The 22,908-nt window shown below is 42.3% G+C and overlaps 1 protein-coding gene across 2 annotated transcripts in view; it reads left to right on the top strand.

Annotated features, from left to right (window-relative positions):
* Window positions 1-14,433, top strand: part of grin2db (glutamate receptor, ionotropic, N-methyl D-aspartate 2D, b) — a 257,700-nt gene extending 243,267 nt beyond the window's left edge. For both annotated transcript variants that reach the window (XM_061957572.2, XM_061957580.2), the window contains exons 15-16: window positions 7,085-7,320; window positions 7,939-14,433. In XM_061957572.2, coding sequence (XP_061813556.2) covers window positions 7,085-7,320; window positions 7,939-11,121 — 3,419 coding nt within the window. In that variant the 3' untranslated portion in view covers window positions 11,122-14,433. The remainder of the gene's footprint in view (window positions 1-7,084; window positions 7,321-7,938) is intronic.
* The last annotated feature ends 8,475 nt before the right edge of the window (window positions 14,434-22,908 follow it).

Genomic DNA, 22,908 nt, shown 5'->3' with positions numbered 1-22,908 from the left:
TTAGATCTGTCTGCTGCGTTCGACACCGTCGACCACGCCACCTTAATCACTCGTCTTGAGAACTGTGTGGGCATTAAGGGCGCCGCCCTCAACTGGTTCCGGTCGTACCTAACCGACAGGAGTTTTTGTGTAAAAGTAGACAGTTTTATGTCGTCCACAGCTCCTTTACCACATGGGGTCCCCCAGGGCTCAATCCTTGCCCCAATTTTATTTGCGCTTTACCTTCTCCCCCTTGGTTCTATTTTTAGGAAGTACAGTATTGCATTTCATTTTTATGCCGATGATTGCCAGATTTATTTTCCCATGGCACAAAATAACACGGTTCAACGTCTTATTGACTGCCTGCACGACATCAAAGTCTGGCTTTCAGCTAACTTCCTGAGCCTAAATGAAGACAAAACAGAAGTTATGTTGTTCGGTCCAAGTCGCTCTCCCTCCCCCAACGTTGACCTCGGCACTCTGACCCCGTATCTCAGCGACTCTGTCACAAACCTGGGGGTAAAGTTTGACTCAGATTTTAAATTCGAAAAACAAATCAGCAGCGTCGTTCAAAAAAGCTTTTATCAATTACGCCAAATAGCGAAAGTGAAACCGCTTCTATCAAGACATGATCTTGAGAAATTAATCCACGCTTTTATCTCGACTCGTCTTGATTATTGTAATGCCCTGTATGTAGGCATTAGCCAGGCCTCCCTCGCCCGCCTGCAGCTCGTGCAGAACTCTGCTGCTCGTCTGCTAACACAGACCCGCAGACGTGAGCACATCACCCCTATTTTAGCGTCCCTTCACTGGCTCCCTGTGCGTTACCGAATACATTTTAAACTCCTTTTATTTGTTTTTAAATGTCTAAACAACCTCGCGCCAACCTATCTCTCCGACCTCCTTCAGCCTTACTGCCCCACCCGATCCTTAAGATCAGCCGATCAGCTGCTGTTGACGGTCCCTGACACAAGGCTGAAGCTTAGAGGTGACAGAGCTTTCGCCGTTGCTGCTCCCAAGCTCTGGAACGACCTACCCCTGAGTGTTAGACAAGCCTCCTCTCTTCCTGTTTTTAAATCTCTCTTAAAAACATACTTTTATTCCATGGCTTTTAACACTGAGTGATATCCATCCTGCAATGGCGCCCCATAATACACCTGCTGTGATCCTGTTTTTATGTTTTTATGTTTTTATTAATTCTATTTTAATTATTTATTTTTTATCGTGTTCTGTTTGTGTTGTGTTGTGTTTGCTCGGTACTCGTTTTATCTTTTAACCTGCTCATTGTACAGCACTTTGGCTACCCCTGTGGTAAATTTTAAATGTGCTTTATAAATAAAGTTGATTTGATTTGATTTGATTAAACAATTTGCTCAGGCATTTGTTGACAAAGTGGTGACCCTCGCCCCGTCCTTTTTTGTGAATGACTGAGCATTTCATGGAAGCTCCAATCATGGCACCCACCTGTTCCCAATTAGCCTGTTCACCTGTGGGATGTTCCAAATAAGTGTTTGATGAGCCTTCCTCAACTTTCTCAGTCTTTTGTGCCACTTGTGCCAGCTTTTTTGAAACATGTTGCAGGCATCAAATTCCAAATGAGCTAATATTTGCAAAAAATAACAACGTTTTCCAGTTCAAAGATTAAGTATCTTGTCTTTGCAGTCTATTCAATTGAATATAAGTTGAAAAGGATTTGCAAATATTTGTATTCTGTTTTTATTTTACGATTTACACAACATGACGACTTCACTGGTTTTTGGGTTTTGTATGTTTGGATCACTATTAGATGCACTGATATTAGGATTAGGGGTTTCCCAATCTGATATTGATAGCAGCCATGGTATATATGGACTTGCATACAAAATGTCAGATTTATTCTCCGATACAAGCAGTCCTGCATCGTGTTCACTTGGGCAAACCCGTTAACATCTAAATGTCCTCCAATGAGCACACAAGGTTGGTCTTCTCTGCAATTTTAGTTACCGTATTTTCCAGAATATAGAGTGCACCGGTATATAAGCAGCACATATATATATTATGAAATTAGTTATTTACACAGAAATATTTTGTAAATGTTTATTTACATACCTTAGTTGTTTGTAAACAGTGTTTTTCACACGGCAGTAAAACGGCTGATCAAACAAAACATAAGTCATGGTCATGGACCCACTAGCTACAGAAGCTAGCTCTCCAATCAGCTAAACAGACTCAATAACTCCACGGTGACATCTTGGTAAAATTCCTGAGGAATTTGTGGAACTGAAACAATACAAAAATAATGCCATTGTAAGTTAATAATACTAATAACACAAGCACTCGTAAATGTGTCGGCATACCAGCTAATGCTAACGAGGCTAGCGTCATTACATTGCAACAGCATGTACGTTTGTAGACATATGCATTAAAAACACTCCTACAGACATCACGCATGGGACGCTTTAGTAAGTAAGAATTGTTTTAGTTATATTGTAAAACTTACAAACCTTGTTTGGAGTGATAAATAAAGAACCCTGTGAGCAAAAAAAACGAACATACGCTTATTTCCGGTTTACGACATCAAAACAGGAAATACATTTTTAACCTGCAATACCTGCAGTGGAGGAACTTGTCCAAAAGATGGCGTCACAGCACAAACAACACATTATTTCAGTCCTCCGCTGGGGTTTGATGCCAACTATTGAACGCAAAACATTATTTCGGCGAAAAAAATGAAATCTGTTTTATAAGCCGCAGGGTTCAGAATCTAGGGTAAAAAAAAAAGGAGCGGCTAATAGTGCAGAAATTTAGGTAGGTAATTTCCAAAAAGTAAACATGTTTGCCTGTACACTACTGGGAGCTAGACCGAAGATCGGCAACCCAAAACATTGAAAGAGCCATATTGGACCAAAAATATAAAAAACTAATCTGTCTGGAGCTGCAAAAAATGTAAAGTCTTATATAAGTGTTATAATGAAGACAACACATGACGTAAGTGTCTATATTAGCTGTATTAGCCTACTATCAAAATGACTTTAAAAGTCTCATATAAGTGTTATAATGAAGGCAACACATGATGTAAGTGTCTATATTAGCCTACTATCAAAATGACTTTAAAAGTCTTATATAAGTGTTATAATGAAGACAACACATGACGTAAGTGTCTATATTAGCCTACTATCAAAATTACTTTAAAAGTCTTATATAAGTGTTATAATGAAGACAACACATGACGTAAGTGTCTATACTAGCTGTATTATCCTACTATCAAAATGACTTTAAAAGTCTTATATAAGTGTTATAATGAAGACAACACATGACGTAAGTGTCTATATTAGCGGTATTAGCCTACTATTAAAATGACTTTAAAAGTCTCATATAAGTGTTATAATGAAGGCAACACATGACGTAAGTGTCTATATTAGCCTACTATCAAAATGACTTTAAAAGTCTTATATAAGTGTTATAATGAAGGCAACGCATGATGTAAGTGTCTATATTAGCCTACTATCAAAATGACTTTAAAAGTCTTATACAAGTGTTATAATGAAGGCAACGCATGATGTAAGTGTCTATATTAGCCTACTATCAAAATTACTTTAAAAGTCTTATATAAGTGTTATAATGAAGACAACACATGACGTAAGTGTCTATACTAGCTGTATTATCCTACTATCAAAATGACTTTAAAAGTCTTATATAAGTGTTATAATGAAGACAACACATGACGTAAGTGTCTATATTAGCGGTATTAGCCTACTATCAAAATGACTTTAAAAGTCTCATATAAGTGTTATAATGAAGGCAACACATGATGTAGGCGTCTATATTAGCCTACTATCAAAATTACTTTAAAAGTCTCATATAAGTGTTATAATGAAGGCAACACATGATGTAAGTGTCTATATTAGCCTACTATCAAAATTACTTTAAAAGTCTCATATTAGTGTTATAATGAAGGCAACACATGATGTAAGTGTCTATATTAGCTATATTAGCCTACTATCAAAATGACTTTAAAGTCTTATATAAGTGTTATAATGAATGCAACACATGATGTAAGTGTCTATATTAGCCTACTATCAAAATGACTTTAAAAGTCTTAAATAAGTGTTAGAATGAAGACAACACATGTTATAAGTGTCTATATTAGCTATATTAGCCTACTATCAAAATGACTTTAAAAGTCTTATATAAGTGTTATAATGAAGGCAACACATGATGTAAGTGTCTATATTAGCTTACTATCAAAATGACTTTAAAAGTCTTATATAAGTGTTATAATGAATGCAACACATGATGTAAGTGTCTATATTAGCTATATTAGCCTACTATCAAAATTACTTTAAAAGTCTTAAATAAGTGTTATAATGAAGACAACACATGATATAAGTGTTTATATTAGCTATATCATCCTACTATCAAAATGACTTTAAAAGTCTTATATAAGTGTTATAATGAAGGCAACACATGATGTAAGTGTCTATATTAGCTATATTAGCCTACTATCAAAATGGCTTTAAAAGTCTTATATAAGTGTTATAATGAACGCAACACATGATGTAAGTGTCTGTATTAGCTATATTAGCCTACTATCAAAATGACTTTAAAAGTCTTATATAAGTGTTATAATGAAGACAACACATGATGTAAGTGTCTATATTAGCTTACTATCAAAATGACTTTAAAAGTCTTATATAAGTGTTATAATGAATGCAACACATGATGTAAGTGTCTATATTAGCTATATTAGCCTACTATCAAAATGACTTTAAAAGTCTTAAATAAGTGTTATAATGAAGACAACACATGATATAAGTGTTTATATTAGCTATATTAGCCTACTATCAAAATGACTTTAAAAGTCTTATATAAGTGTTATAATGAAGGCAACACATGATGTAAGTGTCTATATTAGCTATATTAGCCCACTATCAAAATGACTTTAAAAGTCTTATATAAGTGTTATAATGAAGGCAACACATGATGTAAGTGTCTGTATTAGCTATATTAGCCTACTATCAAAATGACTTTAAAAGTCTTATATAAGTGTTATAATGAAGACAACACATGATGTAAGTGTCTATATTAGCTTACTATCAAAATGACTTTAAAAGTCTTATATAAGTGTTATAATGAAGGCAACACATGATGTAAGTGTCTATATTAGCTTACTATCAAAATGACTTTAAAAGTCTCATATAAGTGTTATAATGAAGGCAACACATGATGTAAGTGTCTATATTAGCTATATTAGCCTACTATCAAAATTACTTAAAAAGTCTTAAATAAGTGTTATAACGAAGGCAACACATGATGTAAGTGTCTATATTAGCTATATTAGCCTACTATCAAAATGACTTTAAAAGTCTCATATTAATGTTATAATGAAGGCAACATATGATGTAAGTGTCTATATTAGCCTACTATCAAAATTACTTTAAAAGTCTTATATAAGTGTTATAATGAAGGCAACACATGATGTAAGTGTCTACATTAGCTATATTAGCCTACTATCAAAATGACTTTAAAAGTCTTATATAAGTGTTATAATGAAGGCAACACATGATGTAAGTGTCTATATTAGCTATATTAGCCTACTATCTAAATGACTTTAAAAGTCTTAAATAAGTGTTTTAATGAAGGCAACATATGATGTAAGTGTCTATACAAGCCTACTATCAAAATGACTTTAAAAGTCTTATATAAGTGTTATAATGAAGGCAACACATGATGTAAGTGTCTATATTAGCCTACTATCAAAATGACTTTAAAAGTCTTATATAAGTGTCATAATGAAGGCAACACATGATGTAAGTGTGTATATTAGCTATATTAGCCTACTATCTAAATGACTTTAAAAGTCTTAAATAAGTGTTTTAATGAAGGCAACATATGATGTAAGTGTCTATATAAGCGTACTATCAAAATGACTTTAAAAGTCTTATATAAGTGTTATAATGAAGGCAACACATGATGTAAGTGTCTATATTAGCTATATTAGCCTACTATCAAAATGACTATGTGTTGCGGGCTGACGCAAATCTTTGTTGACGGAAATGTTGAAATGTAAAATGTATTCTACACATTTTTACAACATTAGAAACCATTAGTAAATCAGAGTCTACTCAGAAGGTGAGATTAATTACTGGCTTTTAATGACCAAAGGTATAGACGTGTGTGTGTTCAAGTTAAAGCAAACGGCAGGCTTCTTCTTTTAATAGATTTGTTACAATCTTTGGCAAGCTAGGTAATGTTTGCTGTGGTCTGGAACAACATGACACACAAATGTGTCATGAGATAGGCAAAACTAAATTATATACAAAGAGGATAAAAGTAAAGGGAATTAAATGAGCTCAAACATAGCTACAAATGAGGCATAATGATGCAATATGTACATACAGCTAGCCTAAATAGCATGTTAGCATCCATTAGCTTGCAGTCATGCAGTGACCAAATATGCCTTCTTAGCACTCAGCACAAGACGATAACATCAACAAAGCTCACCTTTGCGCATTCACGCACAGCACAAAAGGTTTGGTGGACAACATGAGACAGAGAAGGAGCGGCTTAAAACACGTCTTTCTGTGGCAGCGTTGGAGAAAGTCGCACATGAGTCACAGTGCACACAATGGTGAGTTCAAGGGCCGCTGAAATTAGTAGGACAAAAACGGTGCTTACCAAATACTCTCATCAGTGAAGCACAAACACATCAAACAGTGGGCTTTCGAACAATTAGGGAGGTTTGTGTCGTGTTTGTCCTCCTACAGAAACCAGTTTTTTTTCCGTTTCCGTACATTTTTTAAAAAGCCCCCCGTAGCCACCAAGGAGCCGCTAAAGAGCTGCATGTTAAAGTTAAATTTAAAGCACCACTGATAGTCACTCACACACACTCTAGGTGTGGTGAAATTACCCTCTGCATTTGACCCATCCCCTTGTTCCACCCCCTGGGAGGTGAGGGGAGCAGTGAGCAGCAGCGGCGGTGGCTCTAGAGCCGCGGGTTGCTGACCCTCGCACTAATCGCTCTCTCTCTCGATGTCTCTCAGCTTCTCTACGTTGCCCTTCGAGTTTCTCAACTTTCACTTTCTTCTCTCCCGTCCCCCACTTCACCCCCCTGCCCCCTCTGCAGATGAAATAGAAATGCTGGAGCGCCTTTGGCTGTCAGGTATCTGCCACAATGACAAAATTGAGGTGATGAGCAGTAAGCTAGATATTGACAACATGGCTGGGGTCTTCTACATGCTTCTGGTGGCTATGGGCCTCAGCCTACTGGTGTTTGCCTGGGAACACTTGGTTTACTGGAAGTTGCGTCATTGCATGGCCACCAGCTCAGGCAAACTGGACTTCCTCTTGGCCATCAGCAGGGTAAGAGCTTCAAACACATGCACTGCGTTTTGCCACGTTAGCTAAAGTTGTATTGTATTTGTTGCGACACGTTCCAACTGTTACGGACGTCCACTTCTGACTGCAAACAATGAATGGTCTACTAATCTCCCGGCTCAATGTCAGGACACCCGTACTGTATGCGTGGCCGTTCCTGCCATGATCAGTTTCACAGTGTGAGCCTTTGAATGTGTGAGGTCCGAGGTCAATTCGATTCCAGTCAGTCAATTGGGGAGATTAATTGAAATTCAATGTTGCTCACAGACTGGATATCCTGTTCCTTTGACAGTGACCTTGACAGAGCAGCCTCACACCGTACGCATGTGATTATCGGCTCAGAGATAATATTCCCTTGCCAGGTTGTAATTGGCTGTAGCCCGCCTCTTGCCCCAAAGTCAGCTGGGATAGGCTCCAGAAACCCATGACCCTAATGAGGACAAGCGGTGCAGAAAACTAATGAATGGAATTTGCAATTACTGCAATTTGTGTATTTACATGAATGATAATTAACATGAAGAATGTTAACGAATAGCAATCTTGCTCAGTTGTGAAACCTGTCTGTCATCTTTCTTCGCTAATGTTTGTTTTTCTTCTCCTCAGGGCATGTATAGCTGCTGTAGCTTTGAAGACGAAACAGCGCCAGCGGGCGGCGCTAAATCTTTGGCCTCTCATCACCACACGGCTATGGTTCCAGTCCCGTCTCAGCCACACGTTATCTCCACGTTGATGACGAGCCCGGCTATTGCCATAGCGCAGCATCAGCAACCTCAACCGCAACAGCAGCCTGTCTACAAGACACCTCTACCCGGCTCTCCTCCCACCGTCGTGCATTCCGGAACAGCAGTGGGTCCCTCCAGCACCCCCATTGCTGGCGCACCCCTTCCTTGCTCCACCTTCTTGCCCAGGCCAGATCGTAGATTGGCTGTGGTGGATCGCTGGAGACTGCCCAAATCTACAACAGCCGGCAACTCTAGGGCTGTAAGGGGGGGCATTCCTGACATGGGACTCTTTGCTCCAAAAGTCCCACCAAACTGGGCTTCATCTACTGGAGGAGGTGGGGGACTTGATGGTTATAAGCGGTATTATGGTCCCATTGACCCTGAGGGACTAGGGCCCTGCATGGAGCAGCAGGCAGGGTCCCAGACCCCCAAGACTATGCCAAGGGGCCACCCCCAGCCCCCTCCAGCCAGTGTGGCCTTCTACTCAGAGAAGGGCATGGACCACGGGGTGGGGAAGAGGGTGGTGGGAGGTGGCAGCGGAGGTCAGGGAAAAGGGGCTGTTAAAACTCTTGGAACTCCAAGACTGCCTTCGAAGAGTCAAGCTCCTCTGCCTCCAACACCCCCACTGCCACACCCCTCTCCCCCTCTCCCCTCGTCCTTTTGGAGGAGGCGTCGACCCAAAAAGCCCAAGGAACCTGGAGGGCCACTATATGAGAACATTTTACCCCTGGGGCGGAGGGGAGAGGCACGAGATGGAGTGAGGGAGGGAGGAGGAAGGAGGGCACGCCCCCTTTCTCCCCCACTCTCACTTCCTGTGCCAGTACCCCTCAGCCCCTCCTATACACCACCCTCACCTTCGGCGTCCCTGCACTATACTTCCTCATCATCATGTTCGTCGACGACATCGTCCACATCCACGTCCTCATCTGCCTCGTCTTCTCGCTCCACCTCCCCGACATACTCTTACAGCTCCTCCAGGAGCACACGGGATAGGATCGGAGGACTTGATGAAGAGGAAGATGACGATGAAGAGGAGCTTACAGAGGAGTCAAGCCTTCTCCTGGGAAGGGGTCGAGAGAGGGAGCGCTCAATCCTTCGGCCTCGTTCCTTGAGTCAAGGCCGCTTCCCGCCACCCATACCCCCAAGAAAACCGCGCACTTCCTGGGGTGACCGAGAACGGGAAAGGGAGAGGGGGGGCAGCCAATTGTCTCAACTTCAAGAGTGGTGGGCGAGCTGGAACGAAAGGGAGAGGAGTGGCACGGGGGGAGACGCTGAGAGGCAAAAACGTGAGAAAAAGAGGAGGAAAGAGAAAGAGAAAGAAAAGAAGAAAAAGAAAAAGAACAAAAAGAGAAAGAAGCGGGAAGAAAGGGAACGGGAGCGTGAGAGAGAGAGAAAAAGACGGAAAGTGAAAAAAAAGAAGAAAAAGGCCTTAAAGTCGAAAAAAAGGAAGAAATCCATCGGCGGTAAAAGATCCGAGCCAGAGGATGGAGATATTGAGCCTGAGAGAGAAGGTGAGGCGGAGGGAGAGAGAGAAGAAGGAATGCAAGACTACTCCCCCTTTTCTGCTCAGTACCGTGGTACGTTTGCAGAGAAGCGGCGGGATTCGTGGGAAGGAGAGCGGGAGAGAGTGAGGAGAGATGGAGGAGAGGAAGGCAATGACAGGGAAGAGGAGGACAGCGGGCGAAGTAGAGAACGCCATCCCAAATCTTCACACTCTCATTCTAGACACCGTACCCCTAGTAAAAGCTCCAACTTAAACAAACTCCCCGCGTCGGTCAAATTTTGGGTAAACGGAAGGGGGGACGCCTCGAACACGCCCCCTACCTCCCTGCAGCCCTTCTTCCCATCCGGCAAACGGCGAAGGAGCGCAGGATTGGATCGAGACGACAGTGGTCGGCTCGGCGAGAGGCGCCCTTTGCTGATGCCTTATGAGAAAGAGAAAGCACAGACCAGGGAGGGGCTTTCCTTCCACGAGTGGGATTCAGAGGATGATGACGATGATGAAGAGGAGGAAGAGGAGGAGAGAGAACGAGTTAGGGTGAGGGAGAGAGGAAGGAGATCTGGTCGAGGGGCAGTGTCTGAAACAGAAAGAGACAGGGTAGAAAGACGGGCAGAGGACAGTTACTCAGATGAGGGCTCATCGGGGGAGTTTGGTCGTTTTGAAAGATACTGGGAGGGAGGTGGAGGAAGCACTTCCGGAGTCGGAGGTATAGGCGGAGGAGGTTGGTTCTTTGGTACCTACCCTTCCAGGGAAAGAGGAGGGAGCGTCAATAGTCGTGACGACTCCTTTCTTGGAACGAGGGCAGAGGGATGGATTGGTGCTGATTTCTGGAGTTCAGGGACAGGCTTAGGTTGGGGTTCAGCGGGAGGGAGTGGGGGACTCAGCTCACAGTGGCCACCGCCCCCCACAGCATTCCCTCCGCCAAGGAGATATTGGTCTATGGACAAGATCCCTATTAAGGGGGAGAAAAAATGGAAGGGAGGGAAAAGTAAGAGGCAAGGTAGGGACAGAGGGGTGGAAGCTCGCCGGGCCACAATGTGTTCCTGTAGCCTTTACCCCCACCCCCATCCTTACCCTCATCCCCAAAGCCGCTCACACACCACACAGTCCAAGAGACGGCCCACCTCACTTTCACATAGCCAGGAAGAGCTTCTCCCCCACTGCCACAGCTTCAGCGGGGGCTCTCGTTCCAAACCTCTTCCTCCCAAGTCAGATACTAGTCAGGCGAAATCAGGCAGCCAATCTAACCTCAGCACACAGCCCACTGAGCTAGCACCTCAACCCCCGCCATCGCCACCTCAGCCTCCGTCTCTGTCTCCCACTACCCTCCCCATGCCTATCCCGCCTCCGCCCTCGTCATCTTCGGTCTCACCTCCAGCCGGGGTGGGGATGGTTGGCCAGGGCCAGATTCAGGCTTCAGCCAGTGCCAAACTACAGTACCAGAGACTACGCTCTGTACCACAGCCACGAAGGTTCTACTCACCTCATCTGCCACTCAAAGCCAAGAGTCTGTGCTCACGTCGGGGATCAGCCCATTTTTCCAGCCTGGAGAGCGAGGTATGACAGGGGGAGAGGAGAGGGGGAGACGTAGGAGCAAACACCTCTGTAATTGAGCACGATGGCGACATGGCAGCTGGAGCCAGAGACAAGGCTGCCTTGGTAGCGATCAGTACTCAATTAGCAGCCATCACAGCAGGAAGTCGCCTGGACAGTGCTGATGCCAGCATTGCTCTGCATGAGAGCAACACTGCAGACGCCCGCTCCCTAGTACACGTTCTAGTGAGGGCAACCGTAAGACGCCACACCAGGGTAAGCTACACCCCTTTGGATGAGTCCCACATCGGCGAGGCCGCATCACAGGGAACAACTGCTCCGGAGCTTCTCCTGCGCTCTGAATTGAGCTTCGTGATGTCATCCTCGGTCCTCCTGCCCTCACCAGGTCCAAACTGTGGATGAGAGTAGTGAGTAATGATGTCATATTTGTACACACGAGCGCACACTCGCAAATGCTCAAAACGTCTCCCTCCCTCTGGCTTTGACAACAACTCAGTGGCTCCAGGAGGGACACTCGCCTTTCTAACGAGAACAGTGGAATGCTTCTTGGAGGCGAACGGGCGGCGGACCCTCTTCTTTGCTTTTGTAAATCAGTTGATACGAAAAAGCATCGGGGTCACCTCTCACGCACTGTGCCCGCCTGATCGCCTTTCACCGGTCAGTCAGGACACTGACAACATCAGACCCATCTAGTTCTGCCCCCACTCGATGTGATGTCACCTTTTAATCAAAGAACAGTCAGACTGAACAGGATTCACTTCTTCTTGGGGCTTGCTGGTCCAACCAGGACCGTATGATAGTATTTGAACAAAAACATATATATTAAAAAGGGAAATACATGAAGAGAAAAAAACAAAAATACCAAGCATTTATAATTTTTCTCTGTTCGTTTTTTAAGATCGAGGAGGCTGGATGTGGCTCGTGTTGGAAGTGGGAATGACTTGTGCCAAATATCCCCACTAAAGTTTTTTTTCTAAAAAGATTACTTTAACACATCATTTATTTTCACAATGTTTTTTTTTTTTTTCCGGAACTCACCGTCCTACAATTGGATCAAGGGGGATGATTGGTGCAGTATTTGTAATTATCGCTAGGTGGCGGCCTAATATCTAAGTACGCATTGGAGCCGAGTGCGTGTTTAATACTTGCTCGGGGTGTGCAGCTGCTTATGGTTTTCACATAAATGGGAAAGTGCAATGCATCCAAAAACCTTGACCGTGATTCCGACACGAACACTCGCCGGGTTCTGGAGCCTTTTGGAGTACACGAAGCACAATTCTCTGTGTGCAACAGTCATTGGTGCACAACCCCCAGATCACGTTTTTGATTGTAACAAAGTAGGGCTTCTGTCGAAGGGTTCTCTCGCCACTCGGCTTTAGTCGGGCGACTCCAACCGGAGAAGAAACTGTGAAGGGTGGCCGAGGCGCCACTGAATACGGTCAGTAACAACCGTCTGACTCAGCAATATTCCCACCTTCAATGTGACAGGGACGCTGCGGAAACATGTTTGTTTGTGTTTAGCGCTTTTTCTCCGCCTGGCTTCAGTCCGGTTTTGGTTGAATGACCTTGTTTTTTTGGGTTTTTTTACCCTTTCGAGCCATCCACTGTGTGAAACGCCAGCCGTCCAATCCCGTCTCCGTCAGGCGTTGGCCTAATCCCTCACACTAAGACCAGCCACAGACCAGCTCTTCTCCTACTGTAGTCGAATGTAGCTTTGTCTCGATGTAGCATTCACTTTTAGACTTTGTAGCTTTTTCTCCGGGCGCTGCAAGTCCCCTGAACGTTGACTTGCCGCGTGAGGGGAGTGGGGCCTGTGCGTTATATTTGTGCATGTTGTCACAGATCGAAGGCTTAGTCGACCTTGTCATTTTCCCCCTTCGCCTTTCACTGAGGGCAAGCGCTATTTTTATCTGCACATGGATTGCTTCTTTTCTATATCTACGTGGGGCAGTTTGTACAAAAAAAATCCCCCAAAAAAGCCCAACTATCTGTCCTGGTATTAATTAAGAGAGCTCCCTTTTACCGTTGCCCACCCTTTAAAGAGCCCCAGAATCAGTGCATGTCGAACCCAATTCGAATCTCAAAGGACCGTTTCGAAGAGGTCTGCTTTTACCCTTCATCCCCAACCCCCGGTTACCGCGGCAACGGTTTGGCCGCGCAGCCGTCGTTTGTTCAAACAACCAACAGGGCTTAAAGCGGCCGCGACACTGAGCGCTATCGATTTCAACGAGGCGCTAATTCTTAAGTCTGTGACTGCATGAACAGGAGTGTCTCTTTTCAATATTTTTGCTCCCTTTTTCTATTGTTTTCCTTTACGTGGAGGAAGAGTGGCGGGGAAAGAAGATATTCAAATATGCTATGTTTTATGAGAATGTACCATGTTATACTGTGATTTAACAGATATTTTACTGTATTCATTTGAATTCTATCATTTATCAAGAAATATATATGTACAAATAAATATATACATATATATATATATACATACAGGTATATATATTAGTTAAGTTTGGTATATTTGGACGAAGTGTTAGATGAAATAGTTTTCAATGTTTTAGCTTTGTAGCCAACCTAGAAACTGAAATCATTTTGGACTTTTTGATTCCTCCTATATGACTGTGAAGACATTAGTGCCTGTGACAAAAAAGACAAGTAAAAGTCTAAACTCGCTCTCCATCTGTATCTACTGCAGCTACCCGGTCCGTCACTCCTCCCGTACTACCTACGATTGCTTTCTTCACACCGTCCTTTCCTCCCCCACATCACTCTGTTTGTCCCTTGGCACGTTCTACGGTCTCGTTTTGCTAGCTCCAGTTTTTTTTTTTTCTAGCAGGCCGTCGCTCGTTTTTTTTTGGCGGAGAGCGAGCGCTTTGTCTCCCCGTCGAATCACACCATCGAGCGACTACGTTTCTGATCACCATGTCTCACTTAGCAAAAACAGAGACCAGTAGATACTGTGTTCTTGCTCCTTTTGGCTGATTGTTGGTGACGATCACTCGGGCTGCGTTCACACTCCAAGTTCACGACTTCGGTCTGATTTGATCAGACGTTTTAAAAGAGAAAATTGGTGCGCACTTTTTCTCTGAGGGTGAACCAATTCGATCTGATTCCGATTCAATTTAGAATCTATTCTAAATTCAACACGATTGTAGATTCAAACGGTTTCTCGTAATGTTTTATTTCAGGAGTGTCTCAGTCTTATTATCCATCCATCCATCCATCTTCTTCCGCTTATCCGAGGTCGGGTCACGGGGGCAGCAGCCTAAGCAGGGAAGCCCAGACTTCCCTCTCCCCAGCCACTTCGTCCAGCTCTTCCTGTGGGACCCCGAGGCGTTCCCAGGCCAGCCGGGAGACATAGTCTTCCCAACGTGTCCTGGGTCTTCCCCGCGGCCTCCTACCGGTCGGACATGCCCTAAACACCTCCCTAGGGAGGCGTTCGGGTGGCATCCTGACCAGATGCCCGAACCACCTCATCTGGCTCCTCTCGATGTGGAGGAGCAGCGGCTTAACTTTGAGCTCCCCCCGGATGACAGAGATTCTCACCCTATCTCTAAGGGAGAGCCCCGCCACCCGGCGGAGGAAACTCATTTCGGCCGCTTGTACCCGTGATCTTGTCCTTTCGGTCATAACCCAAAGCTCATGACCATAGGTGAGGATGGGAACGTAGATCGACCGGTAAATTGAGAGCTTTGCCTTCCGGCTCAGCTCCTTCTTCACCACAACGGATCGATACAGCGTCCGCATTACTGAAGACGCCGCACCGATCCGCCTGTCGATCTCACGATCCACTCTTCCCCCACTCGTGAACAAGACTCCGAGGTACTTGAACTCCTCCACTTGGGGCAAGATATCCTCCCCAACCCGGAGATGGCACTCCACCCTTTTCCGGGCGAGAACCATGGACTCGGACTTGGAGGTGCTGATTCTCATCCCAGTCGCTTCACACTCGGCTGCGAACCGATCCAGCGAGAGCTGAAGTTCCAGGCAAGATGAAGCCATCAGGACCACATCATCTGCAAAAAGCAGAGACCTAATCCTGCAGCCACCAAACCAGATCCCCTCAACGCCTTGACTGCGCCTAGAAATTCTGTCCATAAAAGTTATAAACAGAATCGGTGACAAAGGGCAGCCTTGGCGGAGTCCAACCCTCACTGGAAACGTGTCCGACTTACTGCCGGCAATGCGGACCAAGCTCTGGCACTGAGCATACAGGGAGCGGACTGCCACAATCAGACAGTCCGATACCCCATACTCTCTGAGCACTCCCCACAGGACTTCCCGAGGGACACGGTCGAATGCCTTCTCCAAGTCCACAAAGCACATGTAGACTGGTTGGGCAAACTCCCATGCACCCTCAAGGACCCTGCCGAGAGTATAGAGCTGGTCCACAGTTCCACGACCAGGACGAAAACCACACTGTTCCTCCCGAATCCGAGGTTCGACTATCCGGCGCAGTCTTATTATAATCAGTATAACTGATGCAGAAGTGCCGCCATCTAGTGGACGACTTGAGTCAATCAAGTCAATGAGCAGGCGTTTCGCTTAAAAGTAAGCACACCAATTACTTTCAACCGTCACAGAACGTAAACAAACATGGTCATGATCACTGAACTTTGCGGATACTATAAATATCTGAATAGAATACGAGGGGTGTACCAATTCGATCCGAGTCCGATTCCATTTAGAATCTATTCTAAATTCAACACGATTGTAGATTCAAACGGTTTCTCGCAATGTTTTATTTCAGGAGTGTCCAAACTTAGCAAAAACAGAGACCATTAGATACTGTGTTCTTGCTCCTTTTGGCTGATTGTTGGTGACGATCACTCGGGCTGCGTTCGCACTCCAAGTTCACGACTTCGGTCTGATTTGATCAGACGTTTTAAAAGAGAATATTGGTGTGCACTTTTTCTCTGAGGGGTGAACCCATTCGATCTGATTCCGATTCTCAATTCAACACGATTGTAGATTCAAACGATTTCTCGCAATGTTTTATTTCAGGAGTGTCCAAACTGTCTCGGTCTTATTATAATCAGTATACTTGATGCAGATGTGCCACCATCCTGTGGACGACATGAGTTACACAGGTCAAGGAGCAGGCGTTTTGCTTAAAAGTAAACACACCATGTACTTGTACGACCCGATCCAAACAACCTTTCAACCATCACGGAACGTAAACATACATGGTCATGATCACTGAACTTTGTGGATACTATAAATAATATAGTAGATGAAGGGTGTACCAATTCAATCCGATTCCAATTCGATTTAGAATCGATTCAAAATTCAACACGATTGTAGATTCAAAGGGTTTCTGGCAATGTCCAAACTGTCTCGGTCTGGCCAGCGAGACGTCACAAGTTCGATAAGTACCCCCAACCCTATTATAATCAGTATAATTGATGCAGATGTGCCGCCATCTAGTGGACGACTTGAGTGAATCAGATCAATGAACAGGTGTTTCGCTTACAAGTAAGCACACCATTTACTTGTACCACCCAATCCAAAACCTTTCAACCGTCACGGAACATAAAAACACACATAGTCATGATCACTGAACTTTGTGGATACTATAAATAATATAGAAGACGAGGGGTGTACCATTTTAATCCGATTTGATTTAGAATCGATTCAAAATTCAACACAATTGTAGATTCAAAGGGTTAGTCGCAATGTCCAAACTGTCTCGGTCTGGCCGGCGAGACGTCACAAGTTCGATAAGTACCCCCAACCCTATTATAATCAGGATAATTGATGCAGATGTGCCGCCATCTAGTGGACGACTTGAGTGAATCAGATCAATGAGCAGGCGTTTCGCTTAAAAGTAAGCACACAATTAACGTGTACGACCCAATCCAAACAACCTTTCGACCGTCACGGAACGTGAACACACATGGTCATGATCACTTAACTTTGCGGATACTATAAATAATATAGAAGACGAGGGGTGTACCAATTCGATCCGATTCCAATTCGATTTAGAATCGATTCAAAATTCAACACGATTGTAGATTCAAAGGGTTTCTGGCAATGTCCAAACTGTCTCGGTCTGGCCGGCGAGACGTCACAAGTTTGATAAATACCCCCAACCTCATTATAATCAGTATAATTGATGCAGATGTGCCGCCATCTAGTGAACGACTTGAGTGAATCAGGTCATTGAACAGGTGTTTTGCTTAAAAGTAAGCACACCATTAACTTGTATGACCCAATCCAAACAACCTACAACCGTCACGGAACGTAAACAAACATGGTCACGATCACTAATCTTTGTGGGTATTAAAAATGATGTCCAATCGCCTAACATAATTCAAAGTTACACCCATTTAAGTCCACTACAATGCATGATGGGAAATGTGCAAAACACTCTCTCCACACTTATCCATGCTTGGCGCATTTTAGCTGCTTGATATTTTTGATTGCCTACAAAACTTTAAGGAGGTCGTCATGGAGGGTAGGTAACACATATATATATATATATATATATATATATATATATATATATATATATATATATATATATATATATATATATATATACATATATGTATATATATATATATATATATACATTTGTACATATATGTTTATATATATATAAACATATATATATATATATATATATATATATATATATATATATATATATATATATATATATATATATATATATATATATATATATATACCCCGCCTTCCGCCCGATTGTAGCTGAGATAGGCTCCAGCGCCCCCCGCGACCCCAAAGGGAATAAGCGGTAGAAAATGGATGGATGGATGGATATATATATATATATATATATATATATATATATATATATATATACATTTGTACATATATGTTTATATATATATATAAACATATATATATATATATATATATATATATATATATATATATATATATATATATATATATATATATATATATATATATACACATTAGGTCAGGAAAAAACACGGAGGCTATTACATCCCTACAAGCCTCTTTGGCAGGTGTCCCTGATTTTAGGGCTTGTAGGGATGAAATAGCATCCGTGTTTTTTCCTGACCTAATGTATATTTCGCTCTACCCCGGTATATATATATATATATATCTATATATGTAGTTAACATATATATATATATATATATATATATGTGTGTTAACTACATATATATATATATATATATATATATATATAGTTAACATATATATATATATATATATATATATATATATATATATATATATATATATATATATATATATATATATATATATATATGTATATATATATGTAGTTAACACACATATATATATATATATATATATATATATATATATATATATATATATATATATATATATATATATATATATAAACCAGTTTTAAATTTCATTAAAAGCTTCTAAAATATACTTTTAAAGAGGGACATTATATTTGTACTTTTCGAGAATGAATTGACCACGGTCATGTTCCAGGCATTGTTGCAATAAACGAGTAATATTGTACTTCTCTTTTTATCATTTTAAATATAATTAAACGCTTCTAAAATATTCTTTTTGAAGAGTACCGTTAAAATCTTGCTTTTCAAAAACTTATTCACCACAGTCATGTTCCGGGTATTGCTGCGATAAATATGAGCTTACTGTATTGCTCTTTTTACCAGATTTAAATTTCATTAAAAGCTTTTAAAATATACTTTTAAAGAATTCCGTTAAAATCTTGCTTTTTGAAAATTAATTCACCACAGTCATGTTCCGGGCATCGCTGCGATAAATAAGAGCTTTCTGTACTGCTCTTTTTACCAGTTTTAAATGTCATTAAAAGCTTTTAAAATAAACTTTTAAAGAGTACCGTTAAAATCTTGCTTTTCAAAAACGTATTCACCACAGTCATGTTCATCACAGTCATGTGCGATAAATGAGAGATGACTGTAATGCTCTTTTTATCATTTTTAATATCATTAAAAGCTTTTAAAATACATATATTTTTAAATAGTACCGTTAAAATCTTGCTTTTAACATTTCCTCGTGTCGTTTTGCTGTTATTTTAAGAATGCCGCGTGCCTTTGTTTGGCGTTGAGCTCCAGTGAAGTGTCGCGCCCCAGCGTTCAAGCGGACCAAGACCCGTGCCCCGAGGGGCTCCGGTCTTGCGGTGGTGTGCACCGGGGTTGGGACCGGCCCCCGCCCAAAAATAAGTTTGCTTTCTTTGATGTGGCGAGTGTGAACGCAGCCTGGGTTGCTCTGTGAAGGGTGTCGCCGTGAACCATGTGACTGGAGTGCGTATCCGATGACCACGCCACTGTAGCGAGTCCCGGGCTGGAGCCACACCACCAGCCGGTGAACCGGGCCGCGGTTGCTATGGCGTCGCAATGGTGTCCTCTGCACCGCCACCACCTGGTGCCTGCTGGGTAACATACAGTTCTTACCCCCCACACCGGTCAAAGATCCGCCTTTACATCGTAACGGTCCCGTTGGAAGGGTGCCTGCACGTCCGGAGTCTGGACCGGACCGGCGGCAGTCATTCTCATCATCTAGTCCCTAGATCTTCACGCCGCTGAGAGTCAGGCGACGCTAACAAAGCTCCATTTACAGTAGGGAATGGATTTATTCATATGGCGCCTGAAAACGGGGGTTAACCATTTTCCAATGCAGTCTGCTGAAAATGACGGAAAGTGCCACTCTTTATATGGAAGTTGGAATTGCCACAAAACACTTTTTTAAGATATTTAACTCTGCTTAAGTGGATAGTGCAGCCCCTCCCCCCCACCCCCTTTTTTTTGTTATGTTTCATGTGTCAGGTAAACCAAGACAAATGGGGGCCACAGGAATCCAATGTGTATACACAAGCTCAGGGGTGTGCAAACTTTTTCCACCGGGGGCCACGCGCTGAAAATGTAGATTTTTTTTTATTTTATTTTTTTCAAAACCGATATATTGTTGTTGTTTTAAAACTTTAGGGCTCCCCTCAAGTTTGGCCCCAGGGACCCAAAAGGGACTCAGTCATGAAAATATTAAAATTGAGTTCAACGCTTAAATCTCTGGATCAACTATTTTTTTTTTTTATGTTTTATGCTACTTTTGTCAAAAAACATTTTTTTATGGCAGAAAAAGAAATACGCCCCCCCAAGAAAAATAATTAAAACAATTATATATAAGTGTAATATTTGATGTAAAGTAATTGGAGTTTTAAAAAGGTAAATCGTTCAAAACACCTTTGATTTTATTTCATAATTATTTTTTGAACAGTTTAAAAAAAAAAGCTCAATCAATCAATCAATCAATCAATGTTTATTTATATAGCCCTACATCACAAGTGTCTCAAAGGGCTGCAAGTTCCACTAAAACTCTTAAAAGTGTAGAAAAAATAAATAAATAAAATTTAAAAAAAATAAAAATAAAATAAAAAAATATATATATTTTTTTTATTTTTTTTTTTTTTTTTTTTTTACTTTCAACACTTAAGTGTCTCGATTAGGGATGATGCTCGAAATCGGTTTTCCCGGTTGTTCGATAAGAAAAGAACCGAGTCCTCGGACTCGAATCCCTTTTTGAGAACCGGTACCCGTTATCGAGACCACTATAGTAAAGAAAAAGAGTTGGTTCTTTATTCGAATCCCTGGGAACAAATCCCGTCCCGACAAGAAATGCCCTGTGGGACATTACAAGAATCGCCGTCACGTAGCTCAGTCATTTGTCACGGTGGGGTGCAGCGTTTGTTCTCCCGGGACGCAAAACTGACGGTTCCGGACGAAAGCGTGCAGGTAGGAGATGATTTATTTCTCATAAATCATACAAATTACAACAGACAGGAACGAAACAAAAGGAAAGCGTGCCGTTCGCACGAGAAGCTAAAGCAAAAAGTTACTTAGCACAGGAATACTAGAAGCTAAGGTAACTTTAGCACAGGAATCATGAGCTGGAAAAGCAGAATGCCAACGTAACTGTTGCAAATGCAAACAATGAAGCCACGACGAGTGACCGGAAAAGGCAGGCTTAAATAGAGTCTCTGATGAGCAACAGGTGCACATGCAAGGCAGGTGAAAATCATAAGTAACCATAGTGACTAAAACAAACCCCCGAAGTGCACAAAACAACTAAGGAAGTCCAAACTAACAGAACATAACAAAACATGATCCGACAAATATATACATCATTTACTGACCTTTTTATAATAAAATATCTGTGAATTAGTATATACAACAATTTTGTAATATGTCATTAATTAATTCAGTCATTATTAATATACTGAGATGAAGAATATCTTATTTTCAATAAGGTTGAAAGTATTTCTCATAATTCTTCTTCTTTGTACTTTGTAAGCACTATTCATTTGAACAAGCTCTTAAAGGGGAACATTATCACAATTTCAGAATTAAATAATAAATGATAAATGGGTTGTACTTGTATAGCGCTTTTCTACCTTCAAGGTACTCAAAGCGCTTTGACACTACTTCCACATTTACCCATTCACACACACATTCACACACTGATGGAGGGAGCTGCCATGCAAGGCGCTAACCAGCACCCATCAGGAGCAAGGGTGAAGTGTCTTGCTCAGGACACAACGGACATGACGAGGTTGGTACTAGGTGGGGATTGAACCAGGGACCCTCGGGTCGCGCACGGCCATTCTTCCAATTGTTAAAATCATTAAAAATCAGCTCCCAGTGGCTTATTATATTTTTCGAAGTTTTTTTCAAAATTTTACCCATCACGCAATATCCCTAAAAAAAGCGTCAAAGTGCCTGATTTTAACCATCGTTATATACACCCGTCCATTTTCCCTTGACGTCACATAGTGACGCCAATACAAACAAACATGGCGCATAGAACAGCAAGCTATAGCGACATTAGCTCGGATTCAGACTCGGATTACGAATGTATTGAAACGGATGGTTGTAGTGTGGAGGCAGATAGCGAAAACGAAATTGAAGAAGAAACTGAAGCTATTGAGCCCTATCGGTTTGAACCGTATGCAAGCGAAACCGACGAAAACGACACGACAGCCAGCGACACGGGAGAAAGCGAGGACGAATTCGGCGATCGCCTTCTAACCAACGATTGGTATGTGTTTGTTTGGCATTAAAGGAAACTAACAACTATGAACTAGGTTTACAGCATATGAAATACATTTGGCAACAACATGCACTTTGAGAGTGCAGACAGCCCAATTTTCATCAATTAATATATTCTGTAGACATACCCTCATCCGCTCTCTTTTCCTGAAAGCTGATCTGTCCAGTTTTGGAGTTGATGTCAGCAGGCCAGGGAAGCTAGGGTTGATATTCTTCTCTTGATCATCTTCGGTGGCATAAGGGACGGTGTGAGCCAAGACATCCAGGGGGTTTAGCTTGCTCGTCTGCGGGAACAAACTGCCGCCATTGCTTGCCGGGCTACCGAGGTCCTTTGTCCCTGAATTGCTCACACACTCCGGCAGATTCAATGGGGGTCTGGCGGCAGATTTCTTTGACTTTATGGTTGGAAATGCATCTGCTTTGAGTGTCGCAGGATATCCACACATTCTTGCCATCTCTGTCGTAGCATAGCTTTCGTCGGTAAAGTGTGCGGAACAAACGTCCAATTTCTTGCCACTTTGGCATCTTTGGGCCACTGGTGCAACTTGAATCCGTCCCTGTTCGTGTTGTTACACCCTCCGACAACACACCGACGAGGCATGATGTCTCCAAGGTACGGAAAACAGTCGAAAAAAACGGAAAATAACAGAGCTGATTTGACTCGGAGTTTGAGAAAATGGCGGATTGCTTCCCGATGTGACGTCATCGCTCCGAGAGCGAATATTAGAAAGGC

This window comes from Nerophis lumbriciformis, linkage group LG04 (assembly GCF_033978685.3).
Source record: "Nerophis lumbriciformis linkage group LG04, RoL_Nlum_v2.1, whole genome shotgun sequence".
Classification (NCBI taxonomy): domain Eukaryota; kingdom Metazoa; phylum Chordata; class Actinopteri; order Syngnathiformes; family Syngnathidae; genus Nerophis; species Nerophis lumbriciformis.
This window is presented reverse-complemented; position numbering and strand designations above follow the sequence as displayed.